Raw genomic sequence first — 24,359 nt, forward strand, 5'->3', positions numbered from 1 at the left:
TTCCAGATTCAAGAGTATTTAATGATTTCCAATAAAACGTAAGGAAGTTCATAAGTCATCAAATGCATTATCAGACAATACCGTATTGTCATCATAATCATTGTCATAAGCCTCTTCAGCAAAATCATCTTCGTCGTCTTCATCATCATCATCATCATCATCATCATCATCGTATTCTTCATTTTCATCATCCATCTTTGTTCCATGAACTTGTTTCAAATCAGTTTCAGCCTTGTCCTCTGAAAAAGTGAATAATTCAGGTTTTTGAAAAATTTGAGAGCAATGCATTATTAAACAGTCCAATAAAAATAGTTCAGATAATAATTATTGATTGAAGTAAATTTTGAACAAACATTAATTCGATCATAGCTTCTTTTATAGATGATTCAGAACATCGAAAAATCGTGACTATATACAATATATTACAATTCAGAAAACAAATAATTACAATAGAATTCATTATTTGAGAGTTACATATTCTCAGATCAATGACTTACAATAGAATATTAATAAGATATATATGCTACAACAGTTATTTACATTCTATGTGTTCACAATAACATGTTATATGAAAAATAATTACTTTTCTCAAGTATTCTTTCGGGGCCGAAGAGCGTACCTCCTACCCCTTCCTTCCACTCGTACGGGCTGGTGCTGTTGGGTGAATGAAGTTCCTGGAATGTTGTCTTGTTTTGGTGACAATGGTGCTGTAGCGGGTTCCATTGTACTAGGTACTGGGCATTTGGCATTCAAAATTAACTTCCATAAGGGAGACACGTTGAGGATGTCGTCTCTTTTATTTAGAGAGCCTTGCTTCTCGAGTGGAAGGTGGGGGTAGGAGGTACGCTTTTCGACCCCAAAAGAATAGGGCTACTTAGTACTCAGTACTTAGTGTGGATTTCGACGCCATCCTCAGAAGATGTCGTCTGCGATGGTGACGTCAGTCTCAAGTAAATCAAAGCAAACGGATGTACCCAGAGAATTCTTGTTCATATAATATATTCATCCGCGAAACACTCAAATGAAATAATATGTTAGTTTATACACAAATAGAATCAGTTCATAAAAGAATGTTACAATAACGAATAATATAGCTTACTACTAAAAGTATGAACTGAAGAATTTGTGGACGATAATCAGTAGAGCCTCACTCTTGGGGACTTTGAAGCACTGACTCTAGTACAGTCTCTACAAGACTTATACCTAACCGCCAAGAGCCAATGATCCGATGGGTTACTGCATTTATGACTACAAAGTAAAAATTAGTAATCTACTGAGAGTCCACAAACTGTGGTCAATCCAGAAATCTTGAGAGAGTACCAGCATTAGTTTTCCAAAGCCCAAAACGTTCCATTAGGTGGTGAGATTCAGCTTGAGGCGTTTGTTTGCAGTACGTTACCGTACCACGACTGTTAATTACGACTGTCTCTTGAATTGGACAATGAAGCAAACTCAGAAATGTGGAAAGATAAGAGTTATGTTGAATTCAAGCTACAGTCATTCAAAATCCAGCCATCCTTTTTGGGTGACAGCATATCAGTTACCTTCTTCGTTTGCTAACTGCGCGACAATAATGTTGGATATTATTTCGCGGCAGCGCTCTAGGAAGCCGGGTGGCAGCCAGCCTCGATGCCTGTCGCACTGGGCATCAGGGCCCAGCTTCGGCAGCCTCGCAAACATCTCCTTCACTTCTGGCACATCAACATCACAGTACTGCAAAACAAAAAAATTGTGTTGAATAAATTGAATACTTCGGTACTCATTTGGAAATAATGTACAAATAAATTGCTATTGAAATAATCTTAGAACACTCTAATAATAAATAATAATATAGTGACCTATACTAACTGTACTGGTACTAACATTTAAAAGAAGACAAACTAAATACTTCTACTAATTTATCATGTAAAATATATTTTTACTCTGGGTCAAATATATTCAATTCGTTGATAAAACCGACAAACCCTTTTGTAAGATTGAGAATTGTATTTTGATAATTGGGGAAAATATAATAGCAGGCAGGTGATATGAGAAAAATATTTTTCGTCTAAAAAAGTAGTATTTCCATTTTTTCTAATGAAATGGTAAAAATGACTGAAAAGAAAATGATATATTAATTAATGTATAAGTAAAAATGAGTTTATATAAAACATGGAAGAAAGAAACCCATGGAACTGAAGTCCAGAGTAGAGATTGCAGCAGAAACGGACCGACCGGTAGGCTTGGCTACTACTCTAACATCGGCTAACTTCGTTAACAATCGGTTGTTTCCGTTGACTGTTCCCACGTGGATTGTTGTGTTGTTCTTGTGATGCATGAAAGAGAATAGACCTTTTTGAATACGAAGAATGAGTCTCATAATCAGGTCCGGATCTACCAATTTTTCTAGGGGGGGCAAGCTTTACTTTTGGTGCCCCCTCACAATCGACCATCACCGACCGATTTACAAAAATGTGAGGGATTATCACTATATTAGTCGCAGTGGCGTAACCAGAAAAACATTTCGTGGGGGGATCATAACATTGTAGTAGAAAGCACTTAAAGTTTAAGGGTGACACCGGGGGATGTGGGTGGTATGGAATACCCCCCACCAAAGGGGGGTCCGGGGGTCCTCCCCTGGGAAATTTTAAAAATATACCTTCAATTTGGTGCTATTTTACACAATTTCCACTTGAAAACAAACATTCCATTCAAGTTTTTTGGTGATCAGTAGGCCAATTATTATTTTGATTTTCCCTTGAAAATTTCATAGACCTATTGGTTTCTGAATAAAAAATATCAAAATGGAATGGAGTAGAATTTTATTTGTCATTTAATTGTTTATAAAAAATAGTTATAATAGATGGTGAAAAGTGATCAAATTTTGAAGTGCTACCTGTAGTTACTCTATCCCCTGTTATCTAGTCCCTAAGCACTAGACCATTAGTCACTGTCTATAAGAAAATAGCTCATTATTATTATCATTGCTATTGCAGTGCTATTCTCTCATCCCTTGTATATTTCTGGACTTACATAGTACAATATAACGAAAATATTGTATTAGGTGCTAATTTTTGTGACTGAATAAATAGAAAAAATAGATCCACAAGATCAGTATGTGATTAAGTTCTCAAATAATTCTAATTTTTCGGGCTTTCTTGTTAAATATTTATGATGCTTAAATTTAATGAAACTTCTCTCTCCAGATGCCACAAAAACTGGAAGTGTTATAAATATGTAATAATGTTGCCAACCCTTGCTCATACAGCGGAAGTATACTGCAGCCATAAAAATACGTTTTATTTTGTTCTGTTTGTTTTGCCAAAATATTTGAGTGAAATAAATTTAGAATGTGCGTGGAGACTATATCACGCTATTGAAACTTCAAATCAACAATTACGTCAGATATAAACGCCCAAAGCAGTTATTACCTATATATTTTTACAAGAAAATGGTGGCTATAATTTGACGCCCCCTCCAACTCGGCGCCCGGGGCACATGCCCCCGCTGCCCCCCCCTGGATCCGGCCTTGCTCATAATATTATTTCATTTCCGTTGAACCTATTATTTCGATTTTCCAATGATGGTTTCGTTGAATTTAACATTTTAATTTTGTTTCCATGTTTTTAGTTTCTATTGAAATGTATAAAAATAATAGTCTAGTCATTACCAATAGAAAAGTGAATTTATTTTGTTGATAATATGTTGTTCTTCTTGTTATATTTATATCTATCTTCGTATCACAAGAGTTAGATAAATGATTTTTTCTGTTTGTAAACTAATATTCTAATATTCCTTTGCCATTGTAAAAAGCCTACCTCTTTCTTTTTCACTTTTTCAAATGTTCCTATCTTATTTTCATTACTTCATATTTTTATAATATTCTAACGTGCTTTCAACTTCAACTCATATGCAATTGCATATAATCTTTCAACACTTTAATGTAGTCTCCTTCAATTTTAGAAAAAACTTTTTCAATTATTTCGGAGATAAAAAATCCACGTTTTATTGTCAATATTGGGGCACCGAGCTTTCCTCGTTATTTTTATTACAGAACACAATATTCTCTAAAATGATCGTGTTCATATTTCACAGCTGGCTATACGTCATCTTATGAATTTCGGGGATGCGATATTTTGATTTTTCACATACTCACTTTTTTACTATCCACAGCTGTTTCAGCCAAGGATGAATTATCCTTTTAATGTCGTTCAGCGAGTTTTCTCAAGGATGAGACCTAGTTCAATCGAATCAAGTGCATAAACCTACTATGTTCCAAATTTCGTGAAAATCGTTAGAGCCGCTTTCGAGATCCGTTAAACATAAATAACCAGATATATAAATACAGAAATTGCTCGCTTAATATAATAGGATTTTAATGAGTCACTATTCTCTTTTTGTTTGTGTGAATGTTGTTAAATTCTATTATTCCTTTAATTATGTGCACTTAGTTTCTATTATCGTTTTGACTTTCATTTTGAACCTTAATGGATGAAACCAAAAACTGTGTTCTACTAACTAGTATTGAAGAAGTAAAATAACTCTCACATTGCTAATGATGACCCAACTTTACTAAACTTCATCAAAATATTCAAGGTATTAACAGAAACTTTGATAATTTATTAACTCACCTTAGCTGTTGGAAGATTAAGCCTGCGATTTTATTACTGTCTGAGGTGTGGCTGAATACATCCGAAGAGGTATCACAATTCTATATTGATGGATATGAATAAGTTTCTAGTACTGTATTTCCATATTTACTCGTGCTACCGGCCTAATAGTTTATTGTTAAACGGATTATCCAGGTTTGACATATAAATTGGTAGATAACAGGTGATAGTATTGAGGGTGCTGACATGGTTTATTTGCAATGTACAATTTCAAATTATAAATTATTTAATATAATGAGTCTTTACAGATGGCATGGTTTTAACTTCGAGCGTTTCATTTTCATCTTTGGTGATGTATTGGAGAAGCTAACAGCCTGCGACTATAATTGACCGAGCAAAGTGAGGTCTAAGATTCAAGTCGACGGTTTGGCATTTCTCTTATGCCCGGTTGCAGAGTCATCACATAAAGTAAAAATCAGGCATTTAACTTATTGACCGAGCGAAGTGAAGTCTAAGATTCAAGTCGACTGTTTGGCATTTCTCTTAATGTTTGAATGTTTATATGTTGCGCATTTACGGCGAAACGCGGTAATAGATTTTCATTAAATTTGACAGGTATGTTCCTTTTTTAATTGCGCGTCGACGTATATAGAAGGTTTTTGGAAATTTTGCATTTCAAGGATAATATAAAAGGAAACAGGAGCCTCCTTCAATATTACGCCAATATTAGAGTAAAAAATCTGGTGTGGCGCACTCACACAACTTTCCTTGCCGTTAAGAAAATTGATCACCTGACGCTAGTGTACCCGCGCATCTCAAGTCTACTATTCAAAGATATGAGACAGCTGGTGATAGATCAATAACGCTGTAGACACACGAGGTCTGCTATCTCTTCATAGTGAATGATTTAATAGAATCAACAGTTGCCAACAGTTTGCAATTAGATAATCACATTTTCTCGAATTTCGAGCTTATTTTCCATTTTTGGTGAAAATGTTACTGAACATTAATTGTCGAGATTTTCATGCTCTATCTATTCTACTTGGAATCTTTTGTTTAAATTGTATATGAAGGCTGATAATTGAGAATCTAAAATCAAACTTTGCATAGATGGGGCATAGCTCCTGAAATTTTTACAAATATAGGACTTGTTGCAGTTGATAGAGCTTATCAATGACTATTCCAGGTATAAATCTGATCAAAATCGTTAGAGCCGTTTTTGAGAAAATCGCGAAAAACGCTGTTTTTGACAACATTTTCACCATTTTAGCCGCCATCTTGGATTGCATTTGATCGAAATTGTTCGTGTAGGATCCTTATAGTGTAAGGACCTTACGTTCCAAATTTCAAGTCATTCCGTTAATTGGTAGATGAGATATCGTGTACACAGACGCACATATACACACACATACACACACACACACACACACACACACACACACACAGACCAATACCCAAAAACCACTTTTTCGGACTCAGGGGACCTTGAAACGTATAGAAATTAAGAAATTGGGGTACCTTAATTTTTTTCGGAAAGCAATACTTTCCTTACCTATGGTAATAGGGCAAGGAAAGTAAAATCAGACTATAGAATATTATTCATCATAAATTAGCTGACAAGTGATTACACAGATGTGTGGAGAAGCCAGTCTATTGCTGTATTTCCATAAGGTCTATAGTTTCAATCAGGTACTTGTGGATGAGAATACTGCGTGAGTTCTACTGTTCACAGAACTACTAGTATATTGAATAATAACGATTTCAAATCTGATAGCTACCTTGAAATGTTAAGCTCATATGGATTCGACCAAATAATCGATATTTTACTAGAGTTACAGATACAACCGCTACTTGTATAGATCACATATTTTTCAGGTCGCAAAATTATTCTCACTTTATCAAGGGTGCCGTAATTGAGACTTTGATAGGAGATTATAATGCCATAACCCTAACTCTTTGTTCTAATAATTGACCGAGCGAAGTGAGGTCTAAGATTCAAGTCGACGGTTTGGCATTTCTCTTAATGTTTGAATGTTTATATGTTGCGCATTTACGGCGAAACGCGATAATAGATTTTCATGAATTTTGACAGGTATGTTCCTTTTTTAATTGCGCGTCGACGTATATTCAAGGTTTTTGGAAATTTTGCATTTCAAGGATAATATAAAAGGAAAAATCTGGTGTGGTGCACTCACACAACTTTCCTTGCCGTTATGAAAATTGATCAACTGACGCTAGTGTTCCTGCGCATCTCAAATCCACTTTTCTAAGATCTGAGCCAGCTGGTGACAGGACAATAACGCTGGAGACACACGAAGTCTGCTATCTCTTCATAGTGAATGATTTAATAGAATCAACAGTTGCCAACAGTTTGCAATTGAATAATCTTATTATCTCTAATTTCGAGCTTATTTTCAATTTTAGGTGAAAATGTTACTGAACATTAATTGTAGAGATTTTCATGCTCAATCTTTTCCAATAGATTTTTTTTTTAATTGTATCTGAAGCCTGATAATTGAAAATCTAAAATCAAACTTTTCAAAGATGGTGCAGTGCTTCTGAAATTTTCACAGATATGGGACTTGTAGCAGTTGATAGAGCTTATCGATTACTTTTTTAGGTATGAATTTGATCAAAATCGTTGGAGCCGTTTTCGAGAAAATCGCGAAAAACACTGTTTTTGACAACATTTTCGCCATTTTAGCCGCCATCTTGAATTGCATTTGATCGAAATTGTTCGTGTCAGATCCTTATAGTGTAAGGACCTTAAGTTCCAAATTTCAAGTCATTCCGTTAATTGGTAGATGAGATATCGTGTACACAGACGCACATACACACACACACACACACACACACATACAGACCAATACCCAAAAACCACTTTTTTGGACTCAGGGGACCTTGAAACGTATAGAAATATAGAAATTTGGGTACCTTAATTTTTTTCGGAAAGCAATACTTTCCTTACCTATGGTAATAGGGCAAGGAAAGTAAAAAGGAGCCTCCTTCATACGCCAATTTTAGAGTAAAAATCAGACTATAGATTATTCATCATAAATCAGCTGACAAGTGATTACACAGATGTGTGGAGAAGCCAGTCTATTGCTGTATTTCCATAAGGTCTATAGTTTCAATCAGGTACTTGTGGATGAGAATACTGCGTGAGGTCTACTGTTCACAGAACTACTAGTATTTATCGGCATAACAATATTGTACAAGAAAGAACGTTTATTGACCATGAAAGTCTGAGAAATCTATTAATGGTTGAGTTCAAAGCCACTGATCGGTGAGTGAACGATGAGATCGGTGAGTGAACGTGGCTCTGAACGAAGTAGCCTATGTACTGTTTTATCGTTGAACGATGCATAGACTCACATGCAGCGCTAGATTATTTGGATTTGAAATCAGCCATTAAGGGGACAGCCTGTAAGATTATTACATACTAAAGATCTTGAAGATTTTTGTGATCTATAATATTACAAAAAATATATATTATATAATATCTCGCGCTAAAATACCTCAATGGAACCTTTAATTTCAAGTAAGAGCTAGCATTGGGAAGGTATAGGTATTGTGCGTTTATACCTCTTCAAGGTCTTTGGTCTAACTGATAAGAAAAAAAATACGTCATATCCGGTTCGTTCACTGATCAGTTAATCGTACTTTTCCACCGATGGAAAAGAACGTAAATAGAGTAGCTGAACGTAAACAGACATGGCTGAATATAAGGTTGTTTACAAATGATGGACTCCATTATAATGTATTTGGGAGCAGAGAAATGCATTATTACATAAATTCAATAACATTTAAAATATTTTACAAAGCATTTAAAACTACTCCAATCACCTGATGGTTTTCCATTTTAATTGATTACAATAAAATAGGTTAAGTTCTAGTTTTGTTTACAAAATATGATCAACAGGGGAAACATCTGTCAGTCATGACTCATGAGCAACCGTTCAGCCACAGAATACACACAAAATGGAAGGTATCAATCTAACCAAGATTTGAGTGCACCAAGACCATGACACATGACTGCATCATCTTGTTAGAAATTAAAACTACTGCTGTATTACAATGCTACACTTTCTTTCAAGATGGCGGATTATGGCATCAAGATACTAGACGACTTTCCATTCTGTGGTTCATCTGTGATCACTAATCTGTGATCAGGTTTTTTACTGAACGTAAAAAAACCCGATGGCATTGATCAGTGGCTTTGAACTCAACCATTGTGTCATGATTGGAGCGATTTTTTGTATTATAATGACGTTGATTATAAATTTAATAATTTTTTGAAAACCTTGCAAACTTATATTGAAGAGTCAAGATCAATCAAGGTGATTCAGGGTGGAAATACAGGCTTGCGTAAGCTTAAACCCTGGATTACCGATGGTTTGTGTGTGGATATACATTTTAGAGATAAGCTGGTCAAAAAGTAAGAAATAATCCAAATAACATGAGAATGAAGTCATCTTTAAATTTTTTTCAAAGAATATCAAATCTTGGATTAAGTCTGAAAAATAGAAGTACTACTCATCAATGAGTTGCCACCTCGGCAGAAGTGGTCTGTGTTGAATAAGCTATGTGGTAGTTCCAGTAAAAAAACGAAAACGGTTGAATACAAAATTGATCATGATAATACTGCTATAACTGAGCATTTCGACTTGGCCAATCTGTTCAATTCTTTTCTTGTTGATGTTCCTAAAGAGGTAACTGCTTCAATTTTTAATCCTTACAATCAAACTACTCAAGAATATAATGATTTTTTCCATTCAACCACTTGTCGTGATTCCATCTACTTCAAACCAGTAACCTATGAGGAAGTTAAATGCCACATACAGAATCTAAAAGAAAGAAAAGCTCCTGGTGACGATGGAGTTTCCTCGAAACTTCTAAAAGCTGTCGCCACTTCTGTGATTCCGATACTTTTGGATATCTTCAACTGCAGCATCTCCAGTGGGAGATTTCCAACTAAGATGAAACTGGCCAAAGTGATTCCAGTTTTTAAAAATGGTTCCAGGTCAAAATCGAACAATTACAGGCCCATCTCATTGGTATCAGTTTTTTCCAAGATTTTAGAGAAAATAGTGAAGAAAAGGGTCATAAATTTCTTTAATTCTCACAACTTTTTCTATTGTCGACAATTTGGTTTCCGTGAAGGAATGAGCACAGAAATGGCACTTGATAATTTTATGTCTTCAATTTATAAGAGTCTTAATTCAAGGGTTACTCCTTTTGTATCTGGTCTTTTCCTGGATATTAGAAAGGCCTTTGACACAGTAAACCACTCTGTGTTGCTTGATAAGTTGTGTAGGGCGGGTATTAGAGGGGTGGCTAATGAATGGTTCTGTTCATACTTGAGTGTTCGATCACAATATGTCACTATTGGTAGTACTAACAGTTAAGTCTTGGGAGTGGACTCTAGTGTTCCACAAGGTTCAGTCTTGGGTCCAGTATTATTTCTCATTTTCATTAATGATCTTTTTTCTGGTAAATTTCATGGAATGCCGGTCTCTTTTGCTGACGATACTGCATTGTCTTATTGTAGCAATAATAAAGAAACTTTGAATAATATTATGCAATAAGATCTTGTTATTGATCCTTCTTTGGTTCAACTGTAATCGTCTTTCTCTAAATGCATCCAAGACCAAATATATATTATTTACACTGTCTAATTCTTGGCAATTGCATAATCCGTTGAAGTTTCATAATACTTGTAATTATAATGGTTGTGTTTGTGATGTTGTGTTGCAAACACAGTCCATTAAATATTTAGGTTTAGTGGTGGATGAGAAGCTAACCTGGTCTCACCATATTTCCAATCTTAGAAATTATATAATTATTATTTTGAAAAAGTTCTATTTGCTCAGTAATTTCATACCACAGTCAGTTCTCAAGCAGATCTATTATGCACTAGTTGATACCAAGTTGAACTATGGTATAGACTGTTGGGGCTCAACATACATAACTCATTTAAAACCTTTAATGACGCAAAAGGCGATAATACGGGTTATGAAAAGAGTAAGTAGGTTTGATTATTCTTTTCCTATATTTCTATTCTTCAAGTGCTTGCCATTACGATACATATATATTTGAAGTTCTTTCATTGTTTTTCAGGATGTCAGGTAATTGTAGTGATCAGATGGGTGAGGGTGATTTAGTATACAGAACAAGAGGAATGACTAACAATATGTTGAAACTCCCAAAATCCTATAATACCTGTTTTCAAAAATCGTTTGTGTTTTTAGGGCCAAAATTCTTCAATCAGCTACCTTTTGATATTAGACAAATTAAATATTATCATTTTTTTAAAAAGCAAATTTGCAAGAGGCTGTTATCACAACCGCCTGATTCAATTGAGAGTTTGTTTGCTATCTTAGGTTAATTTTTTCTAAAGGTATAAATAATTTAAAAAAAAACTAAATCAAAAGTGCGCTAATTGCTATTGTTGGAGTGAAAGTAGTGAGAATGTGAATGAAGCATTACAAAAATTTTTCAAGCTGTGCTCCTACTTGCACGCGAATTATATTATATAATTCAGCAAGTAGTAATTTTATTGTACAAGAAACTGTCTTTTTTCCTAATGTCTATTTGTTTTAAATCTTACTAAATTTTTTGAACATGTAATAATTATTATCTGACATTTTTGGATGGATATTGTAAGCTGTTTTTAATGCTTTGTTTTTTGGTCAATAAGACATTATTTGATTTGACCTTTGAGGTATTGAATTTATAGGTTACCTATCTTCTACTTCTGTTTAAACGAAAAGTTGGATTGATTTGATGAACTTTAAAAATGAATTGACTAAAACTAAAAGTATTAGGCTTTCCAGCTACAAGTCGTCTTTACAATGGTCAAGAGTTGCTGTGCCTATGGATGTAAAAAAAATTATCGAAAAAATGATGCTGAGAACAAGATATCTTTTCACCAGTAAGTAGAAGCATTTTTGAATGATTTATAGAATTTATTTGTGTACAAGATATTGTGGTTATTATGGTTATTTTCGCTCAAGATTGAATTAAATTGGTAAAGCATGACATATAGTTATGTTAGGCCTACTTGTTTTCTAGTAGTTTCGTAGCTCAGGAAGCATGACATTTATAATAGCCTACCTATGTTATCTGTTTTATAGTTATATAGCACTTCTTAGTCAAATTTAAAATATATTTATTGAAGTTCAAGTTTGACTTGAAATCAATGTTTAATCCAACATAGAAAAAAACAGCATTGGAAAAGGTTGACTCCGAGCGTTATCAGTTCAAAATCTTATTATTTCAGTTGAATTTATCCTTCTGTTCCCTTTCTGTAAGCCTAAAGTGGTTAATGTTAATATTCATGAATTGTTACTAATCGCTAATGTCTAATTTGGACTTGTAAAGGTTTCAACCAGCGTGATTGATTGAATGAAAAATGAGGAAATAGCATTAGAGAATATATCTCTAGTGATCTCACACCACTGGTGGGCGTGGCCTATCGTCTACTCTTCAGCTCAGTCTGCCAAGCGTCTGCAGGCTGCCACTTCAGTTCCAGGGTTTCTTTCTTCCATGATATAAGAACATAGAAATTGTTGTTGAATAATTTACCTGATAGAACATCTGACGAGAAGGAGGATTCAGCCCACGTCTAAATATGCAGGTGTTTTCGTTGATTTGGACTTTACCCCTGCCGCGATCAGAAGTATCCTCTGTCATATTCAGTGTTCTCGGATTGCTGTTCACTGAGGTTGGTTGAAGGCGTTGTAAGGTGTCGGCTTTTCGTTTTGCTTTAATTTTTCTTGAGATGCCACCTTTGGAAATATAAATTTTGAAATATGATCAATTTTAAGATAGTCTTTAATAGATTGTCACACATCTAAACGAAAAAAAATTAAATACAATATTCAAAATCAAATTTTGCTAAAAATTTTTAATATAGTGCAAACTGCAGAAAACTGCCATCTGAAAAGCAAAATATAAGTGTTTTTCAAATAATTACTTGTATGTACAGTGATATAGACGTATATTTGAAACTACGGGTGATTCTCATAAAACATGATTTTATGAACCATTGTGCGAAATCTCAATGTGAGGAAAATGAAGTTGATGATGATGGTTAAAGCTAAAAATGAGGTGTTTTTCAAAATACAAGTAGCATTGTTATCAGCTGTATCTTAGAATCTATAGGAGGTAGAGCGCTCTACCTGGTCTCAGAGCACAAAATTACAAGATCTTGAATTATACATTAAAAGGGTGACAATCGGAATATGATATTGATGATTAAATACTGAAACTCATCAAAATTAATTTTCCTTGAAATTTTACTAATTTTTGAAAAATTGTAACTCGGTACTCATTGAAGATTAGATTAGATTTCTTTATTTATGTTTGTTACAATATTTACTGGCTTATACACTAATTTACATTAAATAACGATAATGCTAGCTATTCAACGAATTCTACAAAATATAAATAATTAATCAATGAGAATAAAGATTGAATGCAATTAGAATAACGATAATATTGTGATAAATAATTTACTTCATAAATCGGCGGTGTTTCAACAAATAATTGTCGATTCTCTAAGAAGGATATAAAATAATATCCTTTCCATCAACACACGACCGGGAGATAAAGACCTCCGAATGATTTAATTTTATTCGTCATTTTATAGCTGAAAACTTTAAAATGAACCGAAAATACGAGGTTTTTGGGCCACTCTGTATTCAGCACAAGGAAACTTGCATGAGAAAATTGGTTCTGTACTACAATATACAGATAACAATAAACAGAACTACAATATAATTATATTTCAAGCACCAATTTATATAGTAACTGGACTATCAAGGCATAGATTGTGAAAGGATAAGGAAGATATTTTAAGAATCAAAGGTTTCAGAAACTCGAATTCAAGTTACTTTTGTAAAATCGGGTCGAGTTCTCAAAAAATAGACTGCTTGTTATTATTGATAAAATATTTCATATAAACGCAGTTTGTGATGGAATTCAAAATTGATTAATGTTTATGGATTAAACACTATCTCTTGAATAATTTTTTATTCAAGGCAGTATCGACAGAACAGGATCACTTAAATGGGAGGATTCCTTAAAGTCAGGATCCCTAACTTAGTGGGATGATTTTCAAGTGATGATATTAAAAGTATTAGTTTTTGTAGGTGGTGATGGGGGAATTTGCCATCTTACCTGAGGCGCTTGTCAATGGGTCTCAACATTATTTTCCAGTTTGGGTCGCTTACCTTTTGATGGAATCCTGTAGTCGAGTGTTTGGTAGATACGGGATGATGGATCCTTTCTCGGGTCATACCCAATACGAACCCACATCACACGAAACGGGCCAGACACAAAATGATACGCAACACTGGGTAGAAGGTATTTGATTTCATCGTTTCTGTATTTGGTCTCATACACCAAAGCTGTCTTGGACCAGATTGGACGTCTTTCGAAGCACTGAAAAAGAAAAGTGCTGGTAAGATTGAACAATTCTGATTCTTAACGAGTTTGTACAACCCTGGAGAGAAACTGTTTGGGCTCGGCTCTGGATCTATGCCAGAACATTATACAGAGATCACTTTTCTGAATGAAACTTATTAGAATACACTATATTTTAGGAATAAATAATTCAGTCAATTAGCACTGCACTTCATGATTTGTTTCCTAAACAAGACTTGGTAACATTCCTTCACCTTTCCCCTCAAAACGGCAGGCCTCGATAAAAAGGTTCGTCTCGGACATTAAAAACTGGCCAAAAAGTCTGTATAAAAATGTTCACTGCAAACATCTTTTGTATTTCTATTTTCAATAAGGTTATTATGCTACAAATTGTGTACGGTAATGTTCATGGTCTCTCAGTTTAACAGTACCTATCATGTTAAGTTGTGAAAGCTCACTCTCCTACCTAGACATGCATTATATGAGCCATTTTAAATTATATGAGATCGACTGTAAGTATATGAAAATAATTGAAAATCTTATGCTGATTGAAATGATGAAATAAAAGAAGAACTACCTGTTTGATTATTTCGTAGTGGTCCTTGGCCAGGAATTTGACCTCCAGTAGTTTGAGAGAGCTGGGTCTTGGTTTGCAAGGAACTGAAGGAACATCGAAAGTGACAAAAATGGCAAAGCCTGACCTCCTGCGCCGTGTTCGGCCTATTATGTTCGCTTGTGCTTCTGTCCCATCACAATCCAGCTTCTCTTGTCTATATAAATAAGACTGAAACAACAACTTCATCATTTGTATTTTTCTACAATAATTTACTCATTTTTTCCGAGTAATCAAACTTGAATCTAAAATCATAGTACAGAGGGATCAAAAAAATGTATCGCTAATTGACAATGAACAACAAAAAAACGTACAACTGTGAATCTTAGTATTGTAGTTGGATTTTTTGCGAAAATGCAGTGTGGCATGAGTAGCTCGCATGTAAACTGGAAGGCCGTTTCAGACCACTGAGTGTCGTCTTCGGGGATGTAGCACGTATACCCAGCGTATTAATATGCAAGCTACGAACAGTTCACACCAAAATATATTTTTTCATTATTTTTGCATTTGATCACAATTTGAGCTGTTTATTATTGTTTTTGAAAGGACGGATTCAAGGATCCAAAAGTTCAAAGAACACCACACGTCAACCGAAGCTTATTGTGTTCCCAAGAAGTATGTTCTTTGTCCTTTACAAGAACCAGAAGTTTTCCCTATACTAACATTCCATTCATCACCTGGTTGCAATCCTTGTCGCAATCCAGTGTGATATGCTTGGCAGTCTCTTAAGACTGATTAGTCCTCGTGACCTTCGTGAATTCCACTCGTGGCCTTCTTTGTAGGGCTGAGGAAGGAGCGGCCAAGTTTCCTCTAGGGCGCCCGGCCACCCTCGACTCAGCCTCTTGACCCACATTTGTGCCTGGTTTTTCACCCATCACTGGTCTCTTGGTTTTTTCACAGGGTCAAAAGCCTCACCTCTCCCAAGAAGTTTTGCCTAAATGGCCGCCCATCTTTGAGCAGTGGTGAGTTTTGTTTTCTCCACCCACAAACTCGTGACCTACGTGAGTTCCACTCCTGGCCTTTCTGTAGGTCCTTCCGATGAAAAAGGGACCGCCAAACCGCCTCTAGGGCGCCCGGCGCCCGGCCACCCTCGACTCAGTCTCTTGACCCACATTTGTGCCTGGAGTTTCGCCCATCTCTGGTCTCTTGGGTTTTTCTTTTTGCCCCTCCGAAACTGCCCTGATGGATCAGATCTTGTGGGTTTGAAGGCAAGGCATCTGGAGTTGTTTTGAGGTCCATTTTAGTCGCCTCCTACGACAAGCATGGATACTGTGGGTGAATTCTGGTTTTCAACACATTCTTGACTCAAAGCTCCCCCCCCCCAACCCACAGGGGGCATTTGAGCTGTGGTTGAGTGTCATTGTTTAGCTCAGAGCGCATGTGCTGCCCGAGACAGCTACATTGGAAACTGTGGAATTGGCGATGCTCATTATGTAGCATCAGAGATGCGATGCGATGTTAAGCCGGTTTGAAATGGACAGATTGATCAACATTTGGAGATTCGTCCTTCAAAAGAAGTCGCTCAAGCTACGTACGGCGGTCTGAAACGGTCTGCCACTGCCAAAGAGAGTATACATTTACTTGGACCCCTCTCCAGTGTCTGAAATTTATTTCAATAGTTCGTGACTTCACGTAACTAAGTGCCGGGTAGACCGGGCTCACCTAAAAAATTTAGTCACTGAAATTACTAAAATAGAATGTATAATTTTCAGAAATTGCCACATGAATCAGAAAACAGGGAACCCTTGTTTCATATTGGCATCGTATTATTATTGTAATTTTATTTATCTATAATATATTTAACATAAAAATATAACTTTAGTTTAAAAAATACTTTTGAAAACCAACGTTATTCTGCTGTCTGAAAAAATTAAATGGTAAAATACAAATCTCAGTACCCTTTTTGAATTATTTTATCACAACATGTTTCGGTCATTCATGCCATTTTGACTTGGAAATGGCATGAATGTCGGAACCATGTTGTGATAAAATAATTCAAAAAGGGTACTGAGATTTGTATTTTACTATTTATATTACAAGTAGCCCTAAACAGAAAAGAGACAAAGTAAATAGTTTTTCTGTCCGTCTTAGAATCTCTTTATTTATTGAATTGTCGAATCTATTGTCACATATTTTCTGATTATCATTTTTTTTGTCTCAAGACTAAAAACATTGGGCACATATAGCAAAAACTCGCATCACTAAATCGATAAATTTTTATCAAGTTCCTCGCCTCCATCGAGGCAGGTGGTTTGCGCCCAACGTTTCTAGTCTATGACAATCATAAAATTGGTGACAGAATTCATTCAACAATTCAATACATTAAGAGATTTTAAGGGAACAGAAAAATTATTTTCTCCTTTTTAGTTGGCAAAAAACCGTTGGCTTGTTCGTTTTTTAAAAATATATTCATATCTTCCTTCTAGTTTTACATCCTACGTAATTTGTAACATCGCATTGTCTATTATGAAGATTATAACTGAATTGAATAATTTGGAAAATGGTAAACAAACGTACACTACAGCAATTATGATGAAAATGATAAAAGAACGTATTGTCATCAGGATTTGACCTATCCTGAGTGTTCTATGTCTCTCTAATAATATTCACGTTATAATGACAGTATTTTATTAATATTGAACTTGCTATCCTCTTCTATCATTCAACAAAGCAGATAGCTCTTTCCTTTTCTAGCTCCGCAACGTTGCCAGATCATTTTCAATAATGTATACATATAATTGATTATCAAAATATTTAATCTAATCACGAAAATTCATTATTTAATCATTGAAAAACATGTTTTCTTGATTATTAAAGCACGAATGAACAGTTCATTACATCTGATATAACGGTATCAGCTATCCTCTATAGAAGGCAGTGACAAGGCTAAAAATTGGCAACGCTGTTTCCCCATCTTTCCCCATTGCCATTATAACGTGGACCACACTATAGATATTTGGGAAGTTGTCAAAAATTGCGTTAATAATTCAATTCAGTTATGAAACAAAAATTGAAAGTTTATGATGAGAGTAATCGTCGTGAAAACAAACAAGCGGACAACGACTCAAGGCTCTAGTCGTCATCAACTCACTAAGCTCGATCGTGAATTATTTATTACATACACTGTACAATTACATAATAAATTGAAATTAGAAATGAATCACAATTTTCAGTATAATAGATAATATGCATACCTGTATCGAATCCATCCTAGAGTAGATAGCAGGAGGAAGAAAATGAGACATAGGCAGCTGAAACCATTCACTAGTAGGGAAGTCTTTGGGCATAAGATCATGATAGATATTTTCCATGGCACCATCCTTGTTTCTTGCCACAGGAAGATATTGGAAATCACACAAATCTAGAGACGGAACAAAATCAGAGCAAGATAGTATGGGTCTCTTTAATCACATGAATTACAGATGCTATGAACTTATGAACAGTGGAAGGGGATCCACGTCAGTATCCGCTCAACCATAAGAACGTGGTTTTATGAGGAAGTGTTTTAATAATATTTTATCTTTTATCATACTAATTTAGCATACTTCTACAGAAAAGACAACTAAATGAATGCAAGGATCATGATAACAAATTAATGGTGGTCAAGAATTGTTATCGGATGGGCACGTTCACTGCCGGTCCTGGCTGATATGTAACGGTCGTGAGGCCCATTGACGACTCAAATTATACACACAAGCAAGGTGGAACTTCCGTCAGGGATTCCTCACCAATAAAAGCCATACGAATATTTTTTATTCTTTGAGTGTTTTTTTTTTCAATGTTGGTAATGGAATGTTACTGGTTGGAATAAAATAACATACTGAGTGAGCATAAAATCTTGCCCTGATTTTAAAAATTTATTACAGGATAACCGTTTGACATATCAATTTATATCTGGCGCTGTTACATAGGTTAGTGTTAGTATTTTTTTTTTTTAATATCACTTACGTTAGTAAACTTCAACGTGTGCCCCCTTGGTAACCCGGAGAATGTCGAAGCGGTATTCCAGTTCTCGCCAGGTGTTTTGTAACATGTGTTCTGTCACAGTACCCACAGCAGCTTGTATCCTAGCCTTCAATTCGTCGATGTCAGCAACTGGTGTGGCGAAGACTCTGTCCTTGATATATCCCCATAAAAAAAGTCAAGGGGAGTAATGTCTGGAGAGCGGGGTGGCCAGGGTGTTGGACCATCCCTTCCAATCCACCGATCCGGAAATGTTTCATCTAGGAAATTACGCACTATCAAAGCCCAGTGGGGGGTGCTCCATCTTGCTGGAAAATTATCCATGGTTGATGATCTTCTAACTGTGGTGCAATGAGCTGTTGCAACACGTCTAAGTAAATGTTAGCGCTAATGGTTTTTTCCGTGAAGAAAAATGGCCCAAAAACCTTGTTGTGCATTAGGCCGCACCAAACATTAACTTTTTCACTGTCTCGCTGTAACTGTACAGTAGCGTGTGGATTCTCTGATCCCCATATACGGACATTATACCTATTTACCATTCCACTGACATAAAAGGTGGATTCATCTGTAAAACATATGCGATTCAAGTAATCGTTAGCGCCATCAATCCTGTTGAGAATCTCAGTTGCGAATTCTGCACGTCTCAGCAAATCATTCGGTTGTAAGGCCTGCACGATTTGCACTTTATAAGCATGCAACCTAAGCCTTTTATGAAGAATTTTCACAACACTTGCTTGCGGTATTTGAAGTTCACGTGATGCTTGATGAGTTGATTTAGACGAACTCCGTTGAAATGATTGCCGAACACAATCAACAGTTGCTTCACTCACACTAGGCCTGTCACTTCTAGGAAGATCTTCAACGCTGCCTGTTTCCTTGAACCTATCATACCATCGCTTTATTGATTTAACATCAGGAGGGCTGCGCCCATAAGAAGCCCGAAAATTACATTGATGTTCGATTTCGTTTCGTGAAACCAAAGCACACATTGTGTTTTTTCCTGCTTCGACGCCATTTTGACCGCAACTAACGTGAACTAACAAATAGCGTCATTTTTTAGGACCACTAGCGCCATCTATTGGTCAAAAAAAACTACTAACACTAACCTATGTAACAGCGCCAGATTTAAATTATTATGTCAAACGGTTATTCTGTAATAAATTTTTAAAATCAGGGCAAGACTTTATGCTCACCCTGTATTACTGTGTCCTAACAGCTCTTTCTCGAATCATGTAATGTTTTCTAATAATAGCGCTATATTTATTGTATCTTAACAACTCTACTGTCATATCTTTCCTCACTTCTTTACTGAATAGATCTCACTCTCATCTTCAGGTTGGATTCACTATCAACAGTAGTTTAATATCGTCAACTGTTTCTTGAAGGATTATATGAATATCTCCTTATTAAGGTCCTTGAGTGAGGTTTCCTAGAAATAATACCTTGTTCTTAAGAATATTTTATATCACAAACAATCTGGAGATAAATGATAATTTTTTATTTAATAGAAAGAAATTTTGCATTTTTTTTTAAACCGCTACAGCCATTTCCAAATGTGTTGGGAATACATTCAGGATTTTTTCGCTTAATATAATAGAATAATATTTTCAACTTACTCGAGAATCTGAAAATTGTTTCAACTCGGCCAATAAAACTTGGCTCACAGATTACTTCTTTATTTTCTTTGAGCATTGATGAAGAAGTGGTGGTGTCCTTTTTCCGTTTTACTTTCACTTTCAAAAGGAAACTGATTGTTGACTGTCTATCACCATATGTAGGCCTGGCATAGATATCTTCTGGTCGAAATCGTAACTCAAGTCGACGATTTCGAGTTGTCATTGCCTGAAAAAATATTGAAAGTTATTAAGTAAACAAAAATATAGTTGGACAGAGAATAATCCATTGATTTCAAATCATAAACAAGATCAAATTAATGAGATATCCCCTGACAAACACAGATTCCATCCAACTATTTTATTGATAAAGGTTTCTATAGAAATGTTTGAATATTAATAAATGCATCGTTCGAAATGTTGTCAGACAGAAATGTTTCAGATAACCCCAAGTAAAAGAGTTGCGAAAAATTTTGCAAGCTAATAAGTACCTAACAAAAAAATATTATAAGAAATTGGGAATCATAAGACAGATATATTCAACAAATACACTTGAATTATAAACTATCTTCATCCAAATAACTCTGGCATGTTCTTTGCAAATGACACCACTATGTTTGGTTTTCATATTTTCATTTCTTCTATGTCAGGAAACTTAATACAGTATTTCTAAATTCACAAGAAGAGAGAAGAAGAGCTGCACACATATCGAAATCGAGACAGAGGGAAGTTGGATGTTCCTCATTGTCGTCTAAGAGAGTAAAGCTGGATTCCCTGATATCAGTATCAGTGCTCAGGGAAAATATTATTATCATGAGTTTCAATGATTATTACTCCCGTTGGACGATTGGAAATAGTCGCATTAGAACTTATGGCAAGAATGTTCTCACTGACATGTGGCAATCCAGTTTAAGGATTGTACTCAACTCCCTGTTGTTAATGTGGTCAATGCAATAATTAACAACTTGGAGAATGGCAACAGTGTGGGATTTAGATTACATGATTTCTCAAAGGCATTTGATACCATAAAACATCATATTCTAGAAAAAATTAAGTTATTATGATTTTGATGTTAGAGCTATTGAACTTATAGTCTCATATTTAAGTGCAAGGAAACAATTTGTGGGTAGGGCCGGGGACACACGAACGGTTTTTTGCCGGCCGGTTTTTTTTTCCGGGTGGAGTGCAAAAGACACAGGAAGGCATGGAGAAGGACAAACAGCCGGCTTTTCTCTATTTTGCCGGGGCGGCTGTTCCGCCGGCCAGCAGGTTGGAGGGCATTGTACATATAGAGATGAACACACGGTTCGGCAAAACAGCCGGCCGGCCCTGCCTCTACATCCACCACTTCTAGTTATATTACATTAGCCTCTCTTATTTATTTATTGCAAGATCTCAAAAATTGGGTGTTACAATTATTAATGTTTATGTATGTTATGTTCATTATACAGAGTGTTTACGAGGTCCCTACAATAATACTCTAGGGCATTGTTCCTGGGTAAGAAACATATCTAAATATCATATTTAAATTGTCCTGAAGTCTTCAGTTTGTTTTATGAATTTGAAAAATTATCATAATTTATGGTAGCTTTGTCTAGTTGATATAAATGATTGTGCAAAGTTTCAATTTCTTATGTTCAACCATTATTTAGAAAAAAATAATAAGTTAAAAAAGCAAAAATACCGCTGTATGAGTAACTAAGGACTTCCAGACAATTTAAGTATGATTTTTAGATATTTTTCTTACCCAGGAACAATGCCCTAGAGTATTATTGGTAGGGACCTCGTAAACACTCTGTATGATCTGTAACATTCAACATGTCATTGCATTTTTGTAATTGTTTTGTGAAATTTGACTTCTCAAGCTTCTAAATAGCCGCCATTTTGAAAATTTATATAAAAATCCGCCAAAGTTTAATCATTTCCTCTTTCTCCTGTGGTGAAGCAAACATAGCACAGCCAATTTCTGAGCTCTTGACAGTACCATTGCATAAATGCGACTAAGAACCTCCAAGTACATTAGAAATATTCTGTTATTATTGCTGCCGTGTCCGGCGACCGTCGAACGGCTGTTGCAGTGTGTTCTGCTATTCAACCGGCGCCGAATCCGGTGAAACAGCCGGCCCTGCAGTTTTGGCGTGTCGTGTGTCCCTGGCCTAAGGATGGTAACACATCAAGTGGAATATGGTCGGTTGAATACGGTGTACCTCAAGGATCCATACTGGGGCCTATCCTATTTAATATCTATATAAATGACCTACCATCTAATATTGATAATAGTCATAATGATGGTTATCTATTCGCAGATGATTTTGGTGTGAGAATCAGTTGTCCATCCAAATCTGAACTACAAAAAGAGCTATGTAGTAGCGACATGATTATTAATGACTGGTGTGCAGCTAATAATCTATCCCTGAACGCTAAAAATACAGCTGATTTGTATTTCAAGTTCACTAGGGATTTGAATGAGCCTCCTATGAAGTTTTTAGGGCTTTACTTGGACCAGAATTTATCTTGGGATGCTCACTTGGACTATGTATCTGGTAGATTGGCTAAGGGCATTTACATGATTCGTAGGCTGAGTTGTACAGTGGATTCGTCTGTCCTCCTAAACGTATATTTTGCGCACATTCAAAGCATCCTCATGTATGGTATCATTCTATGGGGAAATAGTGTGAAGGCAAAATCTATCTTCATCCTTCAAAAAAAAGGCAGTGAGGATAGTTGGAAAAATGCCATACAACTCACTGTGAACCTCTATTTATAAACCTTAAAATTTTGACTTTGCCCTCAATGTATGTACTTTATGTGTTATGTTATGTACAATGTCATTTAGATAAATATCTTACAAATGGAAATTGCCACAGTATCAATACACGTAACAGGCATAAACTTCGGATTGAACAATATTCTCATACAAAGTCTCACAAAAATTTCCATTTCATGTCAATTAAACTTTATAATGCCACTCCAGATTATTTCAAGCACTTACCTTTGTATGAGTTCAAGAAAACACTGAAAAAAATATTAATTAGACAGTGTTTGTATACTATAAATGATTTTTTTGATATTGAGTGGAGTGAAGTTTTGTACCTAGTGTTCTATATTGTTGTATTATTCTTACCATTAAGCAATTTATTGATTATATCTACCTGACGATGTCAATGTATTTCTTGTAAATATTGATGACTAATAAAATTCGTATTCTTATTGTTGGCTGGTGCTGACAGTGAGGTGTTGCCTGCCACACTTGATGAGAGGGCGCTCAGTGAACTCCACATCGAAATGGCTCATCAGGAAGAGTACCTGTAGTGAGGTCTACGTTATAATGGCAGTGAAGAAAAATAGGAGAAAAACTTTGCCGATCCTCTGTCTTGTCAATGCCTTCTATAGACAGTAGCTGATACAGGTTTATTGATGTAATATTAACGGTTCATTCTTGTTTAGAATAGTCAATTATACTTTATTAAGCAAGAAATTACATTCTACAATAATTTCATAATGAATTCACATAATTAAGATGAAATATTTTGTTAATTAATTATTAATTCTACATTGTTAAAAGACGATCTGGCAACAGAGCAAAGCAAGAAAGTGATAGCGCTATCCGCTTTGTTGAATGGTAGACAAAGATAGCAATACTATTGCTAATCAAACACTGTCATTACAACGTTGACCTCACTATACCGACTTTGTAGGTCAGTGACAATTTTTCAATTTCTCGACACTATCTATTCTGGGAAGTCTCGACATTGAACATGATATTCACTATTTGATATTTTATTGATCTAAGATTAGATTCTCAGTTAGGGAAAAATTAAAAAATTGCATTCATGGTGGAAACTCTGATTTGAGTATGTCATAATGAGATTATGTTATGGCATGCAATTTACTCGAAAATATGAGGGAAATGGTTTGGAGAAAATGATAATTTCTACTAACCTGTGTGATAGCTTCAATTCCACCCAATGTTTCCAGAACTTTATCTTCATTTTTCACAATTCCTGGATAAGATATACAAGTATATAGAGTTGGAGGAGTTTTGGACGCCATGACACAGAGTGCTATCTCAGCTGAATTGCCAAAATCGAATGACCAATATCATGGATATGAGTTTCATTACAAACTGAATTTGAAATCTGCAAAATACTT

General features: G+C 35.4%; 1 protein-coding gene across 4 annotated transcripts in view; it reads right to left on the reverse strand.

Moving 5' to 3' along the window:
• Window positions 1–24,359, reverse strand: part of LOC111049632 (general transcription factor 3C polypeptide 5) — a 26,427-nt gene continuing 2,068 nt past the window's right edge. For 2 of the 4 annotated variants that reach the window (XM_039423469.1, XM_022335758.2), the window contains exons 2-9: window positions 24,150–24,346; window positions 20,211–20,436; window positions 17,826–17,992; window positions 14,596–14,802; window positions 13,826–14,036; window positions 12,177–12,379; window positions 1,545–1,713; window positions 1–239 (exon numbers count right to left, since the gene is read on the reverse strand). In XM_039423469.1, coding sequence (XP_039279403.1) covers window positions 49–239; window positions 1,545–1,713; window positions 12,177–12,379; window positions 13,826–14,036; window positions 14,596–14,802; window positions 17,826–17,992; window positions 20,211–20,436; window positions 24,150–24,260 — 1,485 coding nt within the window. In that variant the 5' untranslated portion in view covers window positions 24,261–24,346 and the 3' untranslated portion in view covers window positions 1–48. Of the gene's footprint in view, window positions 240–1,544; window positions 1,714–12,176; window positions 12,380–13,825; window positions 14,037–14,595; window positions 14,803–17,825; window positions 17,993–20,210; window positions 20,437–24,149; window positions 24,357–24,359 lie in introns of all 4 variants that reach the window. The other 2 variants (XM_022335757.2, XM_022335759.2) reach the window with 1 other exon arrangement.

Source organism: Nilaparvata lugens, chromosome 3 (genome assembly GCF_014356525.2).
Source record: "Nilaparvata lugens isolate BPH chromosome 3, ASM1435652v1, whole genome shotgun sequence".
Classification (NCBI taxonomy): domain Eukaryota; kingdom Metazoa; phylum Arthropoda; class Insecta; order Hemiptera; family Delphacidae; genus Nilaparvata; species Nilaparvata lugens.